General features: G+C 43.5%; 2 protein-coding genes across 3 annotated transcripts in view; one reads left to right on the forward strand and one right to left on the reverse strand.

Annotated features, from left to right (window-relative positions):
• LOC137371854 (tubulin alpha chain) overlaps nt 1–9,477 on the forward strand; it is a 28,155-nt gene extending 18,678 nt beyond the window's left edge. Inside the window, exons 2-4 of the mRNA XM_068034805.1 lie at nt 6,482–6,704; nt 8,095–8,243; nt 8,346–9,477. Of these exons, the coding sequence (XP_067890906.1) occupies nt 6,482–6,704; nt 8,095–8,243; nt 8,346–9,323 (1,350 nt within the window). The 3' untranslated portion in view covers nt 9,324–9,477. The remainder of the gene's footprint in view (nt 1–6,481; nt 6,705–8,094; nt 8,244–8,345) is intronic.
• stk16 (serine/threonine kinase 16) overlaps nt 1–18,348 on the reverse strand; it is a 64,529-nt gene that overhangs the window by 6,057 nt on the left and 40,124 nt on the right. The window contains exon 9 of one of the 2 annotated variants that reach the window (XR_010975290.1): nt 17,473–17,613. The exons of the other annotated variant lie outside the window; for it this stretch is intronic. The gene's annotated coding sequence lies outside the window, so the exon portion shown is untranslated. The remainder of the gene's footprint in view (nt 1–17,472; nt 17,614–18,348) is intronic. 2 annotated transcript variants of the gene reach the window in all.

Raw genomic sequence — 18,348 nt, forward strand, 5'->3', positions numbered from 1 at the left:
CTGCCTCATCGTTCAATTAGATTACGCCTGATCTGTATATCTACACCTTTTATCTGCCTTAGTTCCATGTTCCTTACCCATCAAAAATCTATTGACCACCATAACGAAATTTTCAATTGACCAATAGCTGTGAGAGTTTCAGAATTGTACAGGAGTCTCCCAGGATGGAAAATACATTTTCTGGGCTCAGCTGCTAGCAATCCTGAAGTAAAACCACTGGTTTGTGCTGACGTACTTCAACCCACATGCTCTTCCACCAAAACTCCTTGTACTTCACTCCCCATTGGACTCTTGCACAGCAGGTTTGGAGCACACCACTGCCTCTCTTTGCCTAACATGCAAAGGAGTTATGAGACGCAGGGATGATTGCTAAGTTAAAGCAGCAGCCATGACCTGACAGGACAAGGGCAGCAGCTGCATGCAAACACCACCTGCAAATTCCCCTTTTAAAAAAAAAACTAATTTCTAGGATGTGGGCTAGGTCTGCATTTATTGCCCATCCCTAATTGCCCTTGAGAAGGTGGTGGTGAGCTGCCTTATTGAACCGCTGCAGTGCATGTGGTGCAGGTGCATCCACAGTGCTGTTAGGAAGGGAGTTCCAGGATTTTGACCCAGCGACAGTGAAGGAACGGCGATATAGTTCCAAGTCAGGATGGTGTGTGACGCGGAGGGGAATTTGCAGGTGGTGGTGTTCCATGCAGCTGCTGCCCTTGTTCTTCTAGGTAGTAGAAGTCACAGGTTTGGAAGGTGTTGTCAAAGCAGCCTTGGTGAGTTACTGCAGTGCATCTTTGTAGATGGCACACACTGCTGCCACTGTGTGCAAGTCAGGAGGGACTGAATATTGAAGGTTGTGGATGGGATGCCTATCAAGTGGGCTGTTTTGTCCTGGATGGTGTTGAGCTTCTCAAATATTGCTGGAGCTGCACCCGTCCAGACAAGTGGAGAGTATTCCATCACACTCCTGACTTGTGCCTTTGTAGATGGTGGACAGGCTTTGGGGAGTCGGGAGGTGAGTTACTCACCGCAGGATTCCTAGCCTCTGACCTGCTCTTGTAGCCAAAGCATTTATGTGACCGCTCCAGTTCAGTTTCTGGTCAGTGGAAACCCCCAAGATTTTGATAGTGGGGGATTCAACACTGGTAATGCAGATTGGTTGGATTCTCTTTTGTTGGAGATGGTCATTGCCTGGCACTTAAGTAGCAAGTTACATTCACGCCACACATCAGCCCAAGCCTGAACATTGTCCAGGTCTTGTTGCATATGGATACAGACTGTTTCAGTATCTGAGACGTCGCGAATGGTGCAATATTGTGCAATCATCAGTGAACATCCCCTCTTCTGACCTTTATCACAGAATCATTAAAGTTGTTACAAGAGATTTATTTTTGTCCTAAAATCTTAGAATTCTGTGTATTGTAAAAAAACTGAAAAAGGGATTTTCAGTGGACATGGACACCTGTAAATAGCTGAAATTTTTGGACGTTAATTTTGATAAATGGGAGGATATTGAGAGGGGTAGAAGTGAGAGACCTTGGAGTTAATGTCCACAGGTCCCTGAAGGTGGCAGGACAGATAGATAGAGCGGTGAAGAAGGCATATGGAATGCTTTCCTTTATTGACCGAGGTATCGAATACAAAAGCAGGGGATGTGATGCTGGAACTGTATAAAATGCGGGTTGGGCCATAGCTGAGTAATGCCTACAGTTCTGGTCACCACATTTGAGAAAGGACATAATTGCTCTGGAGAGAGTACAGAGGAGATTTACAAGAATGTTGCCAGGGCTTGAAAGTTGCAGCTATGAGGAAAGATTGGATAGGCTAGGGTTGTTTTCGCTGGAATTGAGGAGGTTGAGGGGTGACTTAATTGAGGTGCACAAAATTATCAGGGGCCTAGATAGAGTGGACAGTATGGACCTGTTTCCCCTGGGGGTGGGGGAGGGGGGGGGGGTCAGATTTAAGGTGATTGGTAGAAGGATTAGAGGGGACATGAGGAAAACTTTTTCACCCAGAGGGTGGTGGGTATCTGGAATTCACTGCCAGGAATGGTGGTGGAGGCAGAAACCCTCAACTCTTTTAAAAGGTACCTGGACATGCACCTGAAGTGCTGTAACCTGCAGGGCTATGGACCAGGTGCTGGTAGGTGGGATTAGACTGGGTGGCCAGTTTTTTCAGCCTGCATGGATACGATGGGCTGACGGCCTCCTCCTTCTGTGCCCTAATTGTTCTATGACTTTTTGTACAAGAATAGGAAAAGCAAGAGGTTCCAAGGAAGCCAGCCAGAGGGTTTTTAACCTCCTCAGAGCAACACTTTGAATGACAGAGGAGACACTGTGTCTGGTCATGTGACTGGCTCAGGAAGGTTGACTTTCACCTTGGACCCTTTTTTTAAAAACTAGTGAGTTGGACACAAAGAGCAGGTATTTGAAACCTAGACATGACATGCTTGAAGACTCTGTAAAGGAAACCTGCATCTCTTGAAAAGAAATCCTGTATTTGATTCCTGTTGCCTCCTGTCTCTGAAGAATTCCTGCATCCAGTGTGGTTCCTGTTTTCTCCTGTGTTTGGGAAATCCTGGAACTTGAAGAAAGCTTCTGCTGCTGTATTGCTACTGTCAGTCCTAAGCAGACCTGTTGCTGCACCCCTGCTGAAAGACCTATGATGCCTTCTGTAGCCGAATTGCCTTGAACACCTACCCATCACAGACTGTTCATCAACCTTGCCTGGAGAGACAGAGTGACATCTGACCATTTGACTCTGGGATATTTCACCCAACCAAAGAATTTCCTACTGGAATGTGACAAAGTGAATTATTTTATTCCTTTTATTCATATGAAACAGCTGTAAACGAGAATCCTTTTTTCCCCCAGTTAACTTTTTTTTTGAATGTGTGAATGAGGGCTCGGGAAATAAGGAGCTTTTCATATATATAGATTTATCTCATCAGTAGCTAAGACTTATTATTTTTTCTAATAAATATTTAATGTTATTTAAAGAAAGCTGGTTTGGTGTGCTTTATTGTAGGACACAAATAGAGTTTCTAATTGGCTATTCTTCGGTAGGTGGGAAAATTCATTGTGCGGTGACCCGTGGAGAAGTGAGACTGAACTAACACTGCAGTTCTCCCCCCTTGGTCATAACACAGTGCAGATCCAACCACTCGATGTGTGAAGTTTTTCTTCATGTTGCTTTTGCGTTTTTTGCCAATCATTTTTAATCTGTGCCCTCTCGTTTTCAATCCTTTCATGAGTGGGAACAGCTTTCCTCTGTCCAGAACCCCCATGATTTTCAATACCTCTATCAAATATCCTCTTCTCCAAGGAAAACTGTTCCAACTCTCTGATCTGTCCTCCTACCTGAAGTTCCTCATACTTGGAACCATTCTCGTGAATCTTTTCTGTACACTCTCCAACGCCTTCACGTCTTTCCTAAAGTGTGGTGCCCAGAACTGGATGCAATACTCCAGTTGAGGCTGAACTAAAGTCTTACACAAGTTCAACATAACTTTCTCTTGTACTCTCTATTAATAAAGCCCAGGATACTGTATGCTTTACTAACTGCACTTTCCAACCTGTCCTGCCACTTTCAGTGACTTAGGCACATATACACCCAGGTCCCTCTGTTCTTGCACCCCTTGCTACCAAAATGAATGACTTCGCATTTCTCTGCACTGAACTTCATCTGCCACTTGTCCGCCCATTCCATCAGCTTGTCTATGTCCTCTTGAAGTTCTATACTGTCCTCCTCTCAGTTCACAATTTTTGTTATGATGGAGAGAAGGTCATTGAAGTAGCTGAAGATGGTTGGGCCGAGGATAACACCCTGAGGAACTCCTGCAGCAATGTTCTGGGGCTGAGATGATTGGTGTTACGACCGAGGTGCGAGGAGTACACTGTTAATTCAGTCCCACTTCTCCATAAGTCACATCTCAATAAAATTTCCCACTTACCAAAACAGCCGATTACATACTTTGTCCCCAGAATAAAGTACACTAACCAGGTTTCTTTAATAAACAAGAACATTATCCATTTATTCTAAAACCACATCTTTACCAATAATGAAGTAAATATGAACGCGAATTGAAATATTAAAGCCCTTTATTATTATCCTAGCCCTCTCTCTCTCTCTCTCACACACACACACACACACACACACACATGCATACAAAAAACGATTAACTTGGGGGGGGGGAAAAAGGGATTTTTGTTCACAGCTGTTATGAAGAAATAGAAGGAATAAAAAAATAATTTTTTTTTTACTGAAAAGAAATGGAAGGAAGTCCTTTGGATTCACAAGGTGTCCCAAAGTCGAATAGTTGACGGCCATTAGGAGTCTTTCCAGGCGAGGTTGATGAATAGTCTGTTTTGGGTAGGCGTTCGAAGAAATTCAACTGCAGAAGGCTTCAGATAGGTCTTCCATCAAGTGTGCAGCAACAAGTCAGTTCTCACACATTTGATACAATTTTTTTTTAAAGATGCAAGGTTTCTGTGAATATTCAGTGTTTCTTAAAATACAGGAGGCAAGAGTACCACTTCATACAAGCTTTTGCCTTTCAAAGCAGGTATTCTTCAAAGAGAGGCAATAGTTTTCTTCTGAACTCCTGGCAGGTCCATCTCAAATTCCAATTGCCTACCTGCTTTAGTCAGTTCAAAATGAAACCACTTTTCCAAGCAAGTCTCATGCTAATCATATATTCTCGCTTGTCACATCAAAGGTCTGCTCATAAGTCAACCCACCTGTGGTGTTTACTTGAAATCATCTGGTTTCTAGTATTTGTTTACTGGTTGAAGCCAGGAACCTCTTGTTGACTTTCCTTTTTTTAAAAAAAAAAATCCATAAAGTTCAGCTATCTCCAGATGTTTCAATATCCATGAAATCCTTTTTTAGTTTTTAGAAATATAGATTCCCAAGTTTTACACAAAAAAAAATGGCAATTCTGTAACATTGGTCTCCAACAACCACAACCATCTTCCTTTGTGCTAGGTATGACTCCAACCAGTGGAGCGTCTTCCCCAATTCCCATTGACTCCAGTTTTGCTAGGACTCTTTGATGCCTTACTTGGTCAAATGCTGCCTTGATGCCAAAGGCAATCACTCTCCCCTCACCTCTGGAGTTCAGCATGTTTGGACCAAGGCTGTAATGAGGTCAGGAGCTGAGTGGCTCTGGCGGAACCCAAACTGAGCATCAGTGAGCAGGTGTTTGAGTAAGTGCCACTTGATAGCACTGTTGACAACACCTCCCAATTTGTGAACCGTAAGGTCCTACAAAACCAAATAAATGGTCACTTAATTTCTGGTGATGGTAGTGAAGGGTAAGTGTTGGCCAGGATATAAGGAGAACTCCCGTCCTCTTCAAATGGCGTTATGGGGTTTTTTACATCAACCTGAACCGACTGATTCCGTTTCATGTATTTGACTAGAGGACAATAGCTTCAACAATGCAGCACTCCCTTCGTAATGCGCTGAAGTGATAGCATAGATTACATAACTTGTATTTATATAACCTCTTTTTTTAATGTAGTAAAATGCCCCAATGTGCTTCATGGTTGTGTAATCAAATAAAAAATTAACAGAGTTAAAGGAGATGTTGTAACAGTTGACCAAATGTGGCATTTAAGCAAAGTCTTGAAGGGGTGGAGAGGCTTGGGATTGGAATTCCAGAGCTTGGGATACTGACGGCTGAAAGCACAGCCATCAATAGTGGACCGGAGGAGGTGGGGGATGTGCAAGAGGCCAGAATTGGAGAAATGCAGGGATCTCGGGGTTGTAGGTCTGGAGGACGTTAGATACTGATAGGGGCGAGACCGTGGAGGGATATGGCCATGAGCAAGAGACTTTTTAAATCAAGGGACAGGTGGACTGCAAGATTAAATTGTGTAATGTGGTAATAAACCTATAACCTTCTAACAAGCTCTCTGTGTATAGACAGCAAAAGTTGAAAGGACAGTGGTTTTCCTCAATGTAAATGAACTGCGTAATAACTAGCTATCAAGCTGTGTATTTATAACTTAGCAAAGTAGTGTCATGTTTCCAGTCCTTTGAGCTGTTTTTTTCTTCTCTCTTGGGCTATGTTTAGTTTCCAGTAGTACATTGTTCATTTCACAGTTTTAAGCATCTTACAATCGGAGTCTGGGTGGACACCTCCATTCATGAAGTATTTGACATTTTTCCCCATAAGGGGATGCATTTATTGATTCATCTTGGTGGGATCGGGCTGTGCTCTTTCCCTCTGATCAGCCCCTCCACTGGCAGCACCTGTTGCCGTGGGAGACCAGAACTTGGACTGAACAGGGAGAACAGAGTGTAGGGCTGCTATAATTTCTAAAGAAAGGTGAGGAATGTAATGGCAGTGAGTAAATAGTAAACTACCATTTTGTGTAAAAGAAATGGCTGATGTAATTTCAGGGGCAAGGTTGTTCTGTTCATTTCTTCTTGTCCCTTTTTCATGTCTAATTGAGTTGTGATGTTTCCTGCTTATTCCCAGCGTGAGTGTATCTCCATCCATGTTGGCCAGGCTGGTGTCCAGATGGGCAATGCCTGTTGGGAGCTGTACTGTCTGGAGCATGGCATCCAGCCTGATGGACAGATGATGGGCGACAAGTCCCTTGGAGGCGGGGATGACTCCTACACCACGTTCTTCAGCCAGACGGGAGCTGGCAAACACGTACCCAGAGCTGTGTTTGTGGATCTGGAGCCCACTGTGATCGGTTTGTATTCTGCTGATTGAGCTTGGCTAATCCTTGTGTTCTCTTCCCAGATGTGTAAATGGCTCTGGACCTCTGCAATTACAGTGCTTGAAGCAGTCACTAGGAGTGGCCTAGCTCAGATTTAGCCTAGGTCTGAAATGAACAAGCTAAGACTGTTTGTTTGTTTGTTTCTATTAGAAAAGAGAAAATCTGAGCAGTGGCCGGGATAGAGCTCTTTAAAATTTTATGAAGTAGTAACCATAAATAAAAGATTGTCATTAAAAAATCCAGTAGAGAATTCAGGAGAAACTTCTTTCCAGAGTGGTGAGAATGTAGAACTCGCTGTACATGGAGTGATTGAGGTGAATAGCATAGATGCCTTTAAGGGGAAGCTAGATAAACACAAGGGATAAAGGAAGAGAAGGATAAGTTGAATGAAGGAGGGTGGGAAGAAGCTCACCTGGAGCACAAACACCCGCATAGACCCATTGGGCTGAAAGGCTGCTTAGTGCAGTAGACTATATGTAATTCTATGTTGATTCACTACTTTAAGTAACACTAAGTTCCTTCCACTACCTCCCCCTCCCCATAGAAGAAAATAAATCCAGCAGTGTCATTAATATCTCTCTAACTCTCAATTATCCTCCTCAACTGACCTTGACCAAGCATAATCTTCAAGGTGTTAACTAACCCCATGTCAACTATTTACTCTGGGACTCTGTTCCTCATTCGCATTATGCTATGTGTGTGGAATTTTTTTTTTTTTTTAAATCCCTAAATTTGCTCAAGGCCATTTTTTATGTGTGCTTTTTATTCATCCTCAGAATGTGAGCATTTATTGCCCGTCCAAAGTTGCCTTGAGAAGGTAGGGATACACATTTTTAAACCACTGCTTGTGGTTTGGTACAACTGGGGTGGATTGCTAGGCTAGAAGGGCAACTATGTTGGTGTGAGATTGACATCATATGGGCCAGACTGGGTAAGGATGACTCTCGTCCTCCCTAAAGGGACACTATAGAATCATTTTTGTGGTTTTACAACAATCCATTAATTTGATGGTCAGTTGTACCTATGGCACTTTTTATTTGCACATTTAAAAATAAAACTACTCAAATCCTCAAACTGCCAAGATAGTCTAGAGCAAGTGAGTTTGAATCCTTTTCAGTCAAGATCTCTGGGTAACTAGCTCAGTAGCACAATCGCTAACTATGCCACTTTAACGTGTGTTATCTAGTCTAATGCTCATTGTCCAAATTAAATAGTTTACTTCAACCTTTTTTTCCTTTTTGTGACCTTTTTTTTGAAGACCTTTTTATTGTCTCCCTTCAGTCTTCTCACCGGTGAGAGTACAGTTAGCTGTTCAAGGTTATTGGATTGTAAGCTGACCTCCACCTACTGTTCTGAATTCCAGATGAGATCCGTAGTGGTACCTATCGCCAGCTATACCACCCTGAGCAGCTCATCACTGGGAAGGAAGATGCTGCCAACAACTACGCCCGTGGGCACTACACCATCGGCAAGGAGCTGATTGATTCAGTCTTAGACAGGATCCGTAAACTGGTTAGTGAGCACTTCCTGCAGTAGCTACAAGTACATCAATAATCGTTAATTACTATTCCTTGCTATGACTGATGGTACTGCTACTTATGATCTCTTCCACAGGCTGACCAGTGCACAGGACTCCAGGGTTTCCTTGTGTTTCACAGCTTTGGTGGAGGCACTGGCTCTGGATTCACTTCCCTGCTGATGGAACGTCTCTCTGTTGACTTTGGCAAGAAGTCCAAGCTTGAGTTTTCCATCTACCCAGCTCCACAGGTCTCCACAGCTGTAGTCGAACCCTACAACTCAATTCTAACAACCCACACCACCCTCGAGCACTCAGACTGTGCCTTCATGGTAGACAATGAAGCCATCTATGATATCTGCCGCAGAAACCTGGACATTGAGCGCCCAACCTACACCAACCTTAACCGACTCATTAGTCAGATTGTATCCTCCATTACTGCCTCCCTTCGCTTTGACGGTGCTTTGAATGTTGATCTAACGGAGTTCCAGACCAATTTGGTTCCGTACCCCCGTATCCACTTCCCTCTAGCTACCTATGCCCCTGTGATCTCAGCTGAGAAAGCTTACCATGAACAACTGTCTGTGGCCGAGATCACCAATGCCTGCTTTGAGCCAGCCAATCAGATGGTCAAGTGTGACCCTCGCCATGGCAAATACATGGCTTGCTGTCTGCTCTACCGGGGTGATGTGGTGCCAAAAGATGTCAATGTTGCCATTGGTGCCATCAAGACCAAACGCAGCATTCAGTTTGTTGACTGGTGCCCAACTGGTTTCAAGGTTGGCATCAACTACCAGCCTCCCACTGCAGTACCAGGTGGGGACTTGGCCAAGGTGAAGCGTGCTGTGTGTATGCTGAGCAACACCACGGCCATCGCTGAAGCCTGGGCTCGCCTCGATCACAAGTTTGATCTGATGTACGCCAAGCGTGCCTTTGTGCATTGGTATGTGGGTGAGGGGATGGAGGAAGGGGAGTTCTCGGAGGCCCGTGAAGACATGGCAGCCTTGGAGAAAGATTATGAAGAGGTTGGCATTGACTCCTTTGAGGGTGATGAAGAGGGAGAGGAGGAGTATTAGTCAACACGTCATCCTTAACCAACGATGTATAATCTTTTTAGAATGAGTCTCAGTTTTATAACTTTGTAAAAGCTATCAATATTGTGTAACCATACTGGACTGATGTAATTATTGACTTCTGATCTGTTACTTAGTAAAACATGTCTTGAGCCAACACTTGTCGCAAACTTTCATTGTCTCATTTTGAATTATTGCAGTCCTACTGATCTGAAGGAAATTGGAGTGGAGTGACATTTTTTAAAAGAAAATGTAAGGGCTCCTCTTAAGAGCCTGGAGTTGAAACACATCGTTGAGGGAGGTTCACTCTGTATTTAACATGTGTGGTGTCACACCTGGAAACTTGATTCAATTCCCCAACTCCTGGCTTAGATAGTAGCAGGCTTGCATCTGAGTCAGAGGTTTGTGGATCTAAGCCTCACTCTACAGAATTGAGGACATAATCTAGGTCCACAAGCCGTGCAGTACAGGAGTAGTGCTGGGCTGTTGGAGCTGATGCCATTCAGAGATGAGGCCCTGCTTGCCCTGTTCAGGTGGATGAAAAGATCACATGGCACTTGAACAAGATGAATTTTCCTAGTATCCTAAAATTTATCCATCAACCAATACCACCAGAAACTGATTATCTGGTTACTTATGGCATTACTGTTTGTGGGACCTTGCTGTGTGCAAATTGGATGCCTGATTTCCTATTTTACTACAATAACTATATTTCAAAAGATCTTCATTGGCTGTGAATCATAGTGGGGTGCCATGAGGTTATGAATGCTGTTGTGCTGTATACATAGTCCTTTCTATAAAGAGGAGGGGAAATGTCATTCAAAACAAAGTGGAAATTACCCTTTGGAAGCTATGTACATGTTTATATTTACTCTGTGTTCCCTCAGTGGGTGTGTCAGTCTAGTTCATTTGGTGGCACGGAGTCAGAAGATTGTGGGTTTGAGTTCTACATGAAGACATGAGCACATAATCCAGACGACACTGCAGTACAGAGGGAGCGTTGTATTGTTTGGTGTACAGAACTTCTGGATAAGACTATCTGCCTGTTCCCCTGGTTCAGTTATGTGTTTTAAAAATCCCGTGGTACTATTCCACGAAGAGTAAAGGTTCCCTTCGTGTCCTGGACAACTTTCAACCGCTGCAGAAAGATGAGGCATTAAACTGAGGTCCTGTCTGTTCTTTTGTTTTTGAAAGTGTTAACTGGGAGACAGTAGGATTGGAATTCTGGAAGGATGAGATCAAATAGGCTAGAGGGACTTCCCACATCCCAAACAACTAATTTAAAAAAAAAACACTGCTTCCTATATCAATTGAACTGAAAGGGACACTTAGTGATTCACTATACCATATGTTGTGTTTGTAGCCTGACCTCCAATTACAATCAGTACAGAATTTCCAACTGTTCAGCATTTTCAGCTGCAGTAGCAAATGAGCTTTCCCTTAAAATAAACCTGTAATTTTGTGTGTAGCATGTTGGTACAGTGCATTGGAACCCCAATCTGTGGCCTCTAAGTGGTGTGGTCTGCCTTAAAATATGGTTTGCTAGCTTCGGCTCAGTAATATTGCACTCACCTTGGGGGAAGAAGTGTCACTTCAGAGGTTTGAGCGCAGAATCCAGATCGACATAGATTCATAGTTATACAGCACAGAAACAGGCCCTTCGGCCCATTCGTGGGATTCCAGTGCTGTTTTCAGGGCATCCCCGAGGGGGCTTGACAGCCAGTGAAGTTTGAAGTGTAAGCATTCTTTGTAACATGGGAAATGTGGCAGCCTATTTGCACACAGCAAGCTCCGACAAACGGCAACGTCATAATAACCAAGTAAATCTCTTTTTAGTGATATTGTTTGAGGGCTAAATACATTGGGGTGAACTCCTCTTTGCAATAATGCCTTGGGACCTATTACGTCTGCCTGAGAGGGCAGACAGGGGCCTTGGTTTAACGTTTCACTTGAAAGACGGCATCTCTGACAGGGCAGCACTCCCTCACCATCCATGTCAGTTTAGATTTTTTTTTTTAATGTTTTTTGTAGGGTAGGGGACTGAGCCATTAGGAATGTGCCATGTGTGATCTCTAGTCACCTACATTAACTAATTGATGTACACCACATGGTCTGGCCCTATCTACAGGAGGAAGATGGATATGAATACTAACTCCTTGTCCCAGTATCTCCAATAGTTCTGTCGGAGTGTCTGCTTTTGTACAAGTATAAGAAGCTGCACCTTGGAAGATGAAATTGGAAGTGAAGTCATTGAAACTTGCAGTAATTATTTACTTTCCCAAGGCTGACACTTCAACCTTTAAATTATCACAGAAACAACTCCTTCTGCTCTGCTGGTTTTATGTGTTTTCAGCACATTCATTGCCATTTTAAAACACAGAACCTAACTTTACAGTAATAAACCTACTCAACTGTGAAGTGGGCTTTACTGTAGTCATTTTTTATTCATTCATGATGTGGGCATCACTGGTGTTTATTGCCCATGCCTGATTGCCCTTGAGAAGGAGATGGTGAATACAACTAACTGGTTTACTTGGTCATTTCAAGGGTACTTAAGAGTCAACCAAATTGCTGTGGGTCTGGAGTCACATATTGAGCACCAGGTAAGGACAGCAGATTTCCTTCTCAAAAGAACATTACTGAACCAGATGGGTTTTCTTAACAATCCAGTAATTTCATGGTTACCATTACTGACACTAACTTTTTATTCCAGATTTATTTAATTAAACTGAATTTCAATTTCCCAGCTGCCTCGGTGGGATTTGAACTCATGTCTCTCGATCATTAGTCCAGGCCTCTGGATTAATAGTCCACTAGCATAACCACTATGCCACTGTATCCTTAATGTACTATAGCTTTAAAACAAGTACTTGATCTGCTCCTAACTCTCTCCCAGGTATCCATTGTTCTAAATATAAATCATAGGAAGTTTAAGGCACAGAAAGAGGCCACTTGGCCCATCATGCCTGTGAAGGCTGAAAAACGATCCACCTATTCTAACCCCAACTTCCAGCATTTGGTCCGTAGCCCTGCAGCTTACGACACTTGAGGTGCATATCCAGACTCCTTTTGAATGAGTTGAGGATCTCTGCCTCAACTACCCTTTCAGGCAGTGAGTTCCAGAACATCACCACCCTCTGGGTGAAAAGGTTTTGCCTCATCTCCCCTCTAATGTTTCTACCAATCACTTTAAATCTATGACCCCTCGTCACTGACCACCCAAGCTCTTTGACTAGATTCCAGTCTGTAACTCAATCCCAGATATTCATTATTCTATATATAAACTACCTAAACCCCTCAGTTAGATTTCAGATTGTAACTTACTCTAGGCTATGTAAAGCTGCATTTGCGTGTGCTGTTTTCACATTTGTTTATGGTTCTACTGTGTTTAATAAAATGTAGAACAAATCAGCTCTGGGACTGACGTGAGTTATTCAGGACAGCGGATCCATGTGAATATTTTCTAAGCATCTCCCCAAAGCATAGACGACTCAAATGACGGTGGTGGAGGGGCAGTGGTTATTGTGTCCTGTTCCTCTCTGATTCGCCCAACTGCATGTGGACTTTAATCTCCCACTCAAAACTGTACAACAAACAAACCTTTGGAATCTTTATTCAATCTCTTTGGACTTGTCTCCTCCATCTGGGTGTGTTGGGTAAAGAGTTTCAATATGAACAACAACTTGCATTTATATAGCACCTTTAAATAGAAAAACACCCCATGGTGTTTTACAGGAGTGTTAACAAACAAAACGACACTGAGCCACAAAATGTTACATCAGGACAGGTGACTGAAAGCCGTGGGTTTTTGCAGAGTGTTTTAAAAGGAGGGTAGAAAGGTGGAGAGGCAGATAGGTTTAGGGAGTGAACTGCAGAGCTTAGGGTCTGGGCTGCTGAAGACACAGCTGCCAATGATGGGTTGGAGGAAATCCAGGATGCGAGAGGGCAGAATTTTAAGAGTGCAGAGGAGGATAAGGTTGGAGGAGGTTATAGAGATGGGGAGGTGATGAGACCAGGAAGGGATTTGAACAGAAGCATGGGAATTTTTAAATTAAGGCATTGCCAGACAGCTTTAAAAGGTGTGCTCTAGCAACAAATGCTAACTATCTGCAAGTCTTTTAAAAAAAAATTACAGTTAACATGTTAGAAAAAAAAAACTCAAAGTAGATATATAGCCCAAAAAAACATGTTCCAGAGGCAGGTAGAATGGGTATGCTCGTGCCTCAACTGTGCAATGGTCTGCGATATGCCAGGGGAAAGGGAACATTGATGGATACCTGGGTGTGAGTTACAGGCTGGAATCTAAACAAGGGATTCGGATAAATAATGGATGCCGCGGGAGTGAGTTACAGACTCGTTAAGAGGTTCAGCTGCTTTATTTAAGTGCTTGTTTTAGCTAATACTGTAGTAAAGCTCTCTTTACAGTTAAGTAGTTTTATAACTGTTAGTGCACACACTGAAAAGTGTAAAACCAGCAGAGTGGGAGTTATTTTAATTCAAAGAGGAACGATCCCTAGCAAGGGCAATGTGATCAATTTGTGTAAAGTCGAGAATGTAAGTAAACACTATTTCCCCAGTAACACAGCAGTGACCGTATTGCACAGGCTGCAATACAGCCAGTTTCCCTGTTGCCTTTTACAAAGTATTAAAGTATTTACAGCACAGAGAGAGGCCATTTGGCTGTTAATCCTTGCTGATGTCTGTGCTCCACACGAGCCTCCTCCCAGCTGCCTTCATCTCACCCTAACAGGATATTCTTCTATACCTTTCTCCATCATGTGCTTATCTAGCTTCCCCTTAAATACATGGCACCTTCCACATTCTCACCATTCTCATACTGTTAAGCACAGTAGCTTAGTGGTTATGTTACTGCACTAGTAATCCAGAGCCAGGTGATCAAATTCAATCAAGGGAGCTGGAGAATTTAAATTCAGTTCACAGAACTGTTACAGCACAGAAGGTGGCCATTCGGCCCATCGTGTCTGCACTGCCTATCCAAAAGAGCTATTTATCTAGTACCACTCCCCCGCCTTCTCCCCATAGCCCTGCAAATTCTTCCCTTTCAGATAACAGACCAATTCCCTCTTGCATTCCTCAACTGAACCTGCCTCCAACACACACTCAGACAGTGCATTCCAGTCTTAACCACACGCTGCATGAAAAAGTTTTTCCTCGTGTTGCCATTGCTTCTTTTGCCAATCACCTTAAATCTGTGCCCTCTTGTTCTCGATCCTTCCACCAATGGGAACAGTTTTTCCTTACCTACCCTGTCCAGACCCCTCATGATTTTGAACACCTCTATCAAATATCCTCTCAACCGTCTCTTCTTTAAGGAGCCCCAGCTTCTCTAATCTATTCCTGTAACTGAAGACTTCAACCCTGGAACCATTCTCGTGAATCTTTTCTGTACTCACTCTAATGCCTAAAGTGTCGTGCCCAGAACCGGACACAATATTCCAGTTCAGGCCAAACCAGTGTTCTATACAAGTTTAACATAACTTCCTCGCTTTTCTACTCGATGCCTCTATTAATAAAGTAAAGGATACTGTATCCTCTATTAACCGCTCTCTTAACCTGTCCTGCCACCTTCAATGATTTATGAGCATATACACCTAGATCCCTCTGCTCCTGCACCTCCTTTAGAACTTTATTTTATATTGTCTCTTGCGTTCTTCCTATCAATGAAATTGATATTAGATCAATTGTAAATTTTAGATCTGAGATTGCTAGATTTATGTCATTCAAAGGTATTAAGTGATATGGGGCAATGACAGATGTGTGGAGTTAGTTTGCAGATCAGCCATGATCTCATTGAATGGCAGCACTGACTCGAGGGGCTAAATGGCCTCCCCCTATTCCTATGCCTGGAGACCACCCTGCAGTAAGTGACTGGGATTAATTTTATGCACATAATTTGTGTTATGTAGCTATCCTCCGCTCATTGCATTTTTCTGGTGAAATGATCCTACCGTTTTTTCCGTGGAAACTTTGCTGCAGTTTTGGTCATGGGTTCTTTTTGCTATTGTTTTGTAGAGTCTCTGTCTGAATAGACTGTTTGCTGCAAGTTTGGCCACAAGTCCTGCTCCACCTGCAGCTCATTGGCTGGCAGTTGTGTTCATGCACACAGTGGTATAAGATATGGTCGTGTCAGAGCTGAAGGGAATAGCAGGCAAAGCCATTAAGGCACACAGTCCCAAATTGTTTACATAGTTACATGCAACTCAGACTGAATTGTGGGTTAATAAAAGCAAAATACTGCGGATGCTGGAAATCTGAAAATAAATCAAGAAATGCTGGAAATACTCAGCAGGTCTGGCAGCATCTCTGGAGGAGAAGCCGAGTTAACATTTCAGGTCAGTGACCCTTCTTCAGAACTGGCAAATATTAGAAATTTGCAGGGGTGGGGCAAGAGATAACATAAGAGAAGGTGCTGACAGGACAAGGTCACAGAGAATAACTGACCAGAAGGTCATGGAGCAAAGGCAATCAATATGTTAATGGTGTGTTGAAAGACAAAGCATTAGTAGATAGGGTGTTAACGAACTGAAAACTGAACAGCCACAAGCACAAACATGAAAACAAACTGAACAAACTAAGATTAAAATAAAAGAAACACAAATATAAAAAAAGAACTAAAAGTAAAATGGGGGCCCATCATGCTCTGAAATGATTGAACTCAATGTTCAGTCTGGCAGGCTGTAGCGTGCCTAATCGGTAAATGAGATGCTGTTCCTCGAGCTTGCGTTGATGCTCACTGGAACACTGCAGCAATCCCAGGACAGAGATGTGAGCATGAGAGCAGGGGGGAATGTTGAAATGGCAAGCAACCGGAAGCTCGGGGTCATTCTTTCGGACTGAGCGGAGGTGTTCCACAAAGCGGTCACCCAATCTGCGTTTGGTCTCCCCAATGTAGAGGAGATCACATTGTGAGCAGTGAATACAATATACTACATTGAAAAAAGTACAAGTAAATCACTGCTTCACCTGAAAGGAGTGTTTGGGGCCTTGGATAGTGAGGAGAGAGGAGGTAAATGGGCAGGTATTACACCTCCTGCGATTGTAGGGGAAGGTGCTGTGGGAAGGGGATGAGGTGGTGGGGGTAATGGAGGAGTGGACCAGGGTGTCGCGGAGGGAATGATCCCTTCGGAATGCTGACAGGAGAAGGGAGGGGAAGATGCGTTTGGTAGTGGCATCACGTTGAAGGTGGCGGAACTGGCGGAGGATGATCCTTTTGGATATGGAGGCTGATGGGGTGGTAAGTGAGGACAAGGGGAACCCTGTCGTGATTCTGGGAGGAAGGGGAAGGGTTGAGGGTAGAGGTGCGGGAAATGGGCCGGACACGGTTGAGGGCCCTGTCAACCACAGAGGGGGGGGAATCCTACGTTGGCCAGACCAGCTAAGAGTGGCGGGTCCCTCCCTGAAGGACGTTTGTGAACCGGATGAGATAACGGCACAGGAACAACGTCAAAGGTATATAATACTGTTTTCAATTGGGTGAGGTCATAGAGGGAAACCAGCACCTGTGGAATCGTAACTCAGCAAGGTCCAGCATCTTGACCAGAATGATACTGGTGCTTAAAAGGGTTAAATTATGAGGACACGCTGCACAGACTATGCTTGCGTTTGCTCGTGTACAGAAAATTAGGGAGGGATCTGAATGAAGGGTTTAAGATGATTAAAGGATTTGATAGGGTACAGAGTGAAGAAACTGTTTGGTGGGGGAGTCCAGAACAAAGGGGCATAACTTTAAGATTAGAACTAGGCTGTTTAAAGATCACGGGTACATAACCCTTAATAACATTGGCTAACAAAAAATCTCAGTCTCAGTTCTGACATTTTCAATTGACCCCCAGCCTCAACAACTTTTTGGGGGAAGAGTTCCAAATTTCCACCATCCTTTGTGTGAAGAATTGTTTCCTGTCATCACTCCTGAATGGCCTGGCTCTAATTTTAAGGTTATCCCTCCCAGAGGAAATAGAGTAGATGGAGAGAAACAATCAAAACCTTTATTAGAGATCTCAATTTGATCACCCTTTAAGCTTCTACATTTAAGGGACTACAAGCCTAGTCGATGAAACATTTCCTTTTTAGTCCCTCTGAATTTAACCATTTTACAACAGTAAAATGTGCTCAATAGTTTTGCAATACTTACACCGAAAGCTGCTGATTCGCCCCGGGTAAATTTTCCACTGCTTTCTAAACTGGCTTGTTGAGTTCTGCACTTATTTAATTTTCCGTTTTCGTTTACAAGCCCATGCAGCTCCTCCCAGTCAGTGACAACTACGATAGCAGCCTGTAGACAAGGCAGCAGTGAAATAGCAGGGCATTTTACAAACAATACATCACAGAAGCACACACTATTGGATCTCACAGCAAGTCCAAGTACAGATGCAGCTCTTACCTATTTATGTGTTGCACTTGTGTCAACTATTTTCGCTGCCTCTCCTCTTCTGCTTCTTTGAGTCTTTTTGTTCTCTCTTTTTAAGTGGGGTTGGGGTGTCGTGTTCTGAAGAAGGGTCACTGAACTGAAATGTTAACTCTGCTTCTTAGTTTAGCTTAGTTTAGTTTAGAGATACAGCACTGAAACAGGCCCTTCGGCCCACCGAGTCTGTGCCGACCATCAACCACCCATTTATACTAATCCTACCCTAATTCCATATTCCTACCACATCCCCACCTGTCCCTATATTTCCCTACCACCTACCTATACTAGGGGCAATTTATAATGGCCAATTAACCTATCACCCTGCAAGTCTTTGGCATGTGGGAGGAAACCGGAGCACCCGGAGGAAACCCACGCAGACACTTACTGACCATTTTGAACAGTGTCTTTACTCAGTCCACATTTGCTGAATCGCTGCTTGCCCAGGGGGCAGTCTGCTTTCTCTTCCCTCATGATCACTGCTCCCTCCATCTGTTTATTGGCTTCCTGCTGTCTCTGTCCTACATTTCTCTCCGATTCCCCAATCTCTCTCCACAGATGCTGCCAGATCTGCTGAGTATTTCCAGCATTTCTTGTTTTTATTTC

This window comes from Heterodontus francisci, chromosome 7 (assembly GCF_036365525.1).
Source record: "Heterodontus francisci isolate sHetFra1 chromosome 7, sHetFra1.hap1, whole genome shotgun sequence".
Classification (NCBI taxonomy): domain Eukaryota; kingdom Metazoa; phylum Chordata; class Chondrichthyes; order Heterodontiformes; family Heterodontidae; genus Heterodontus; species Heterodontus francisci.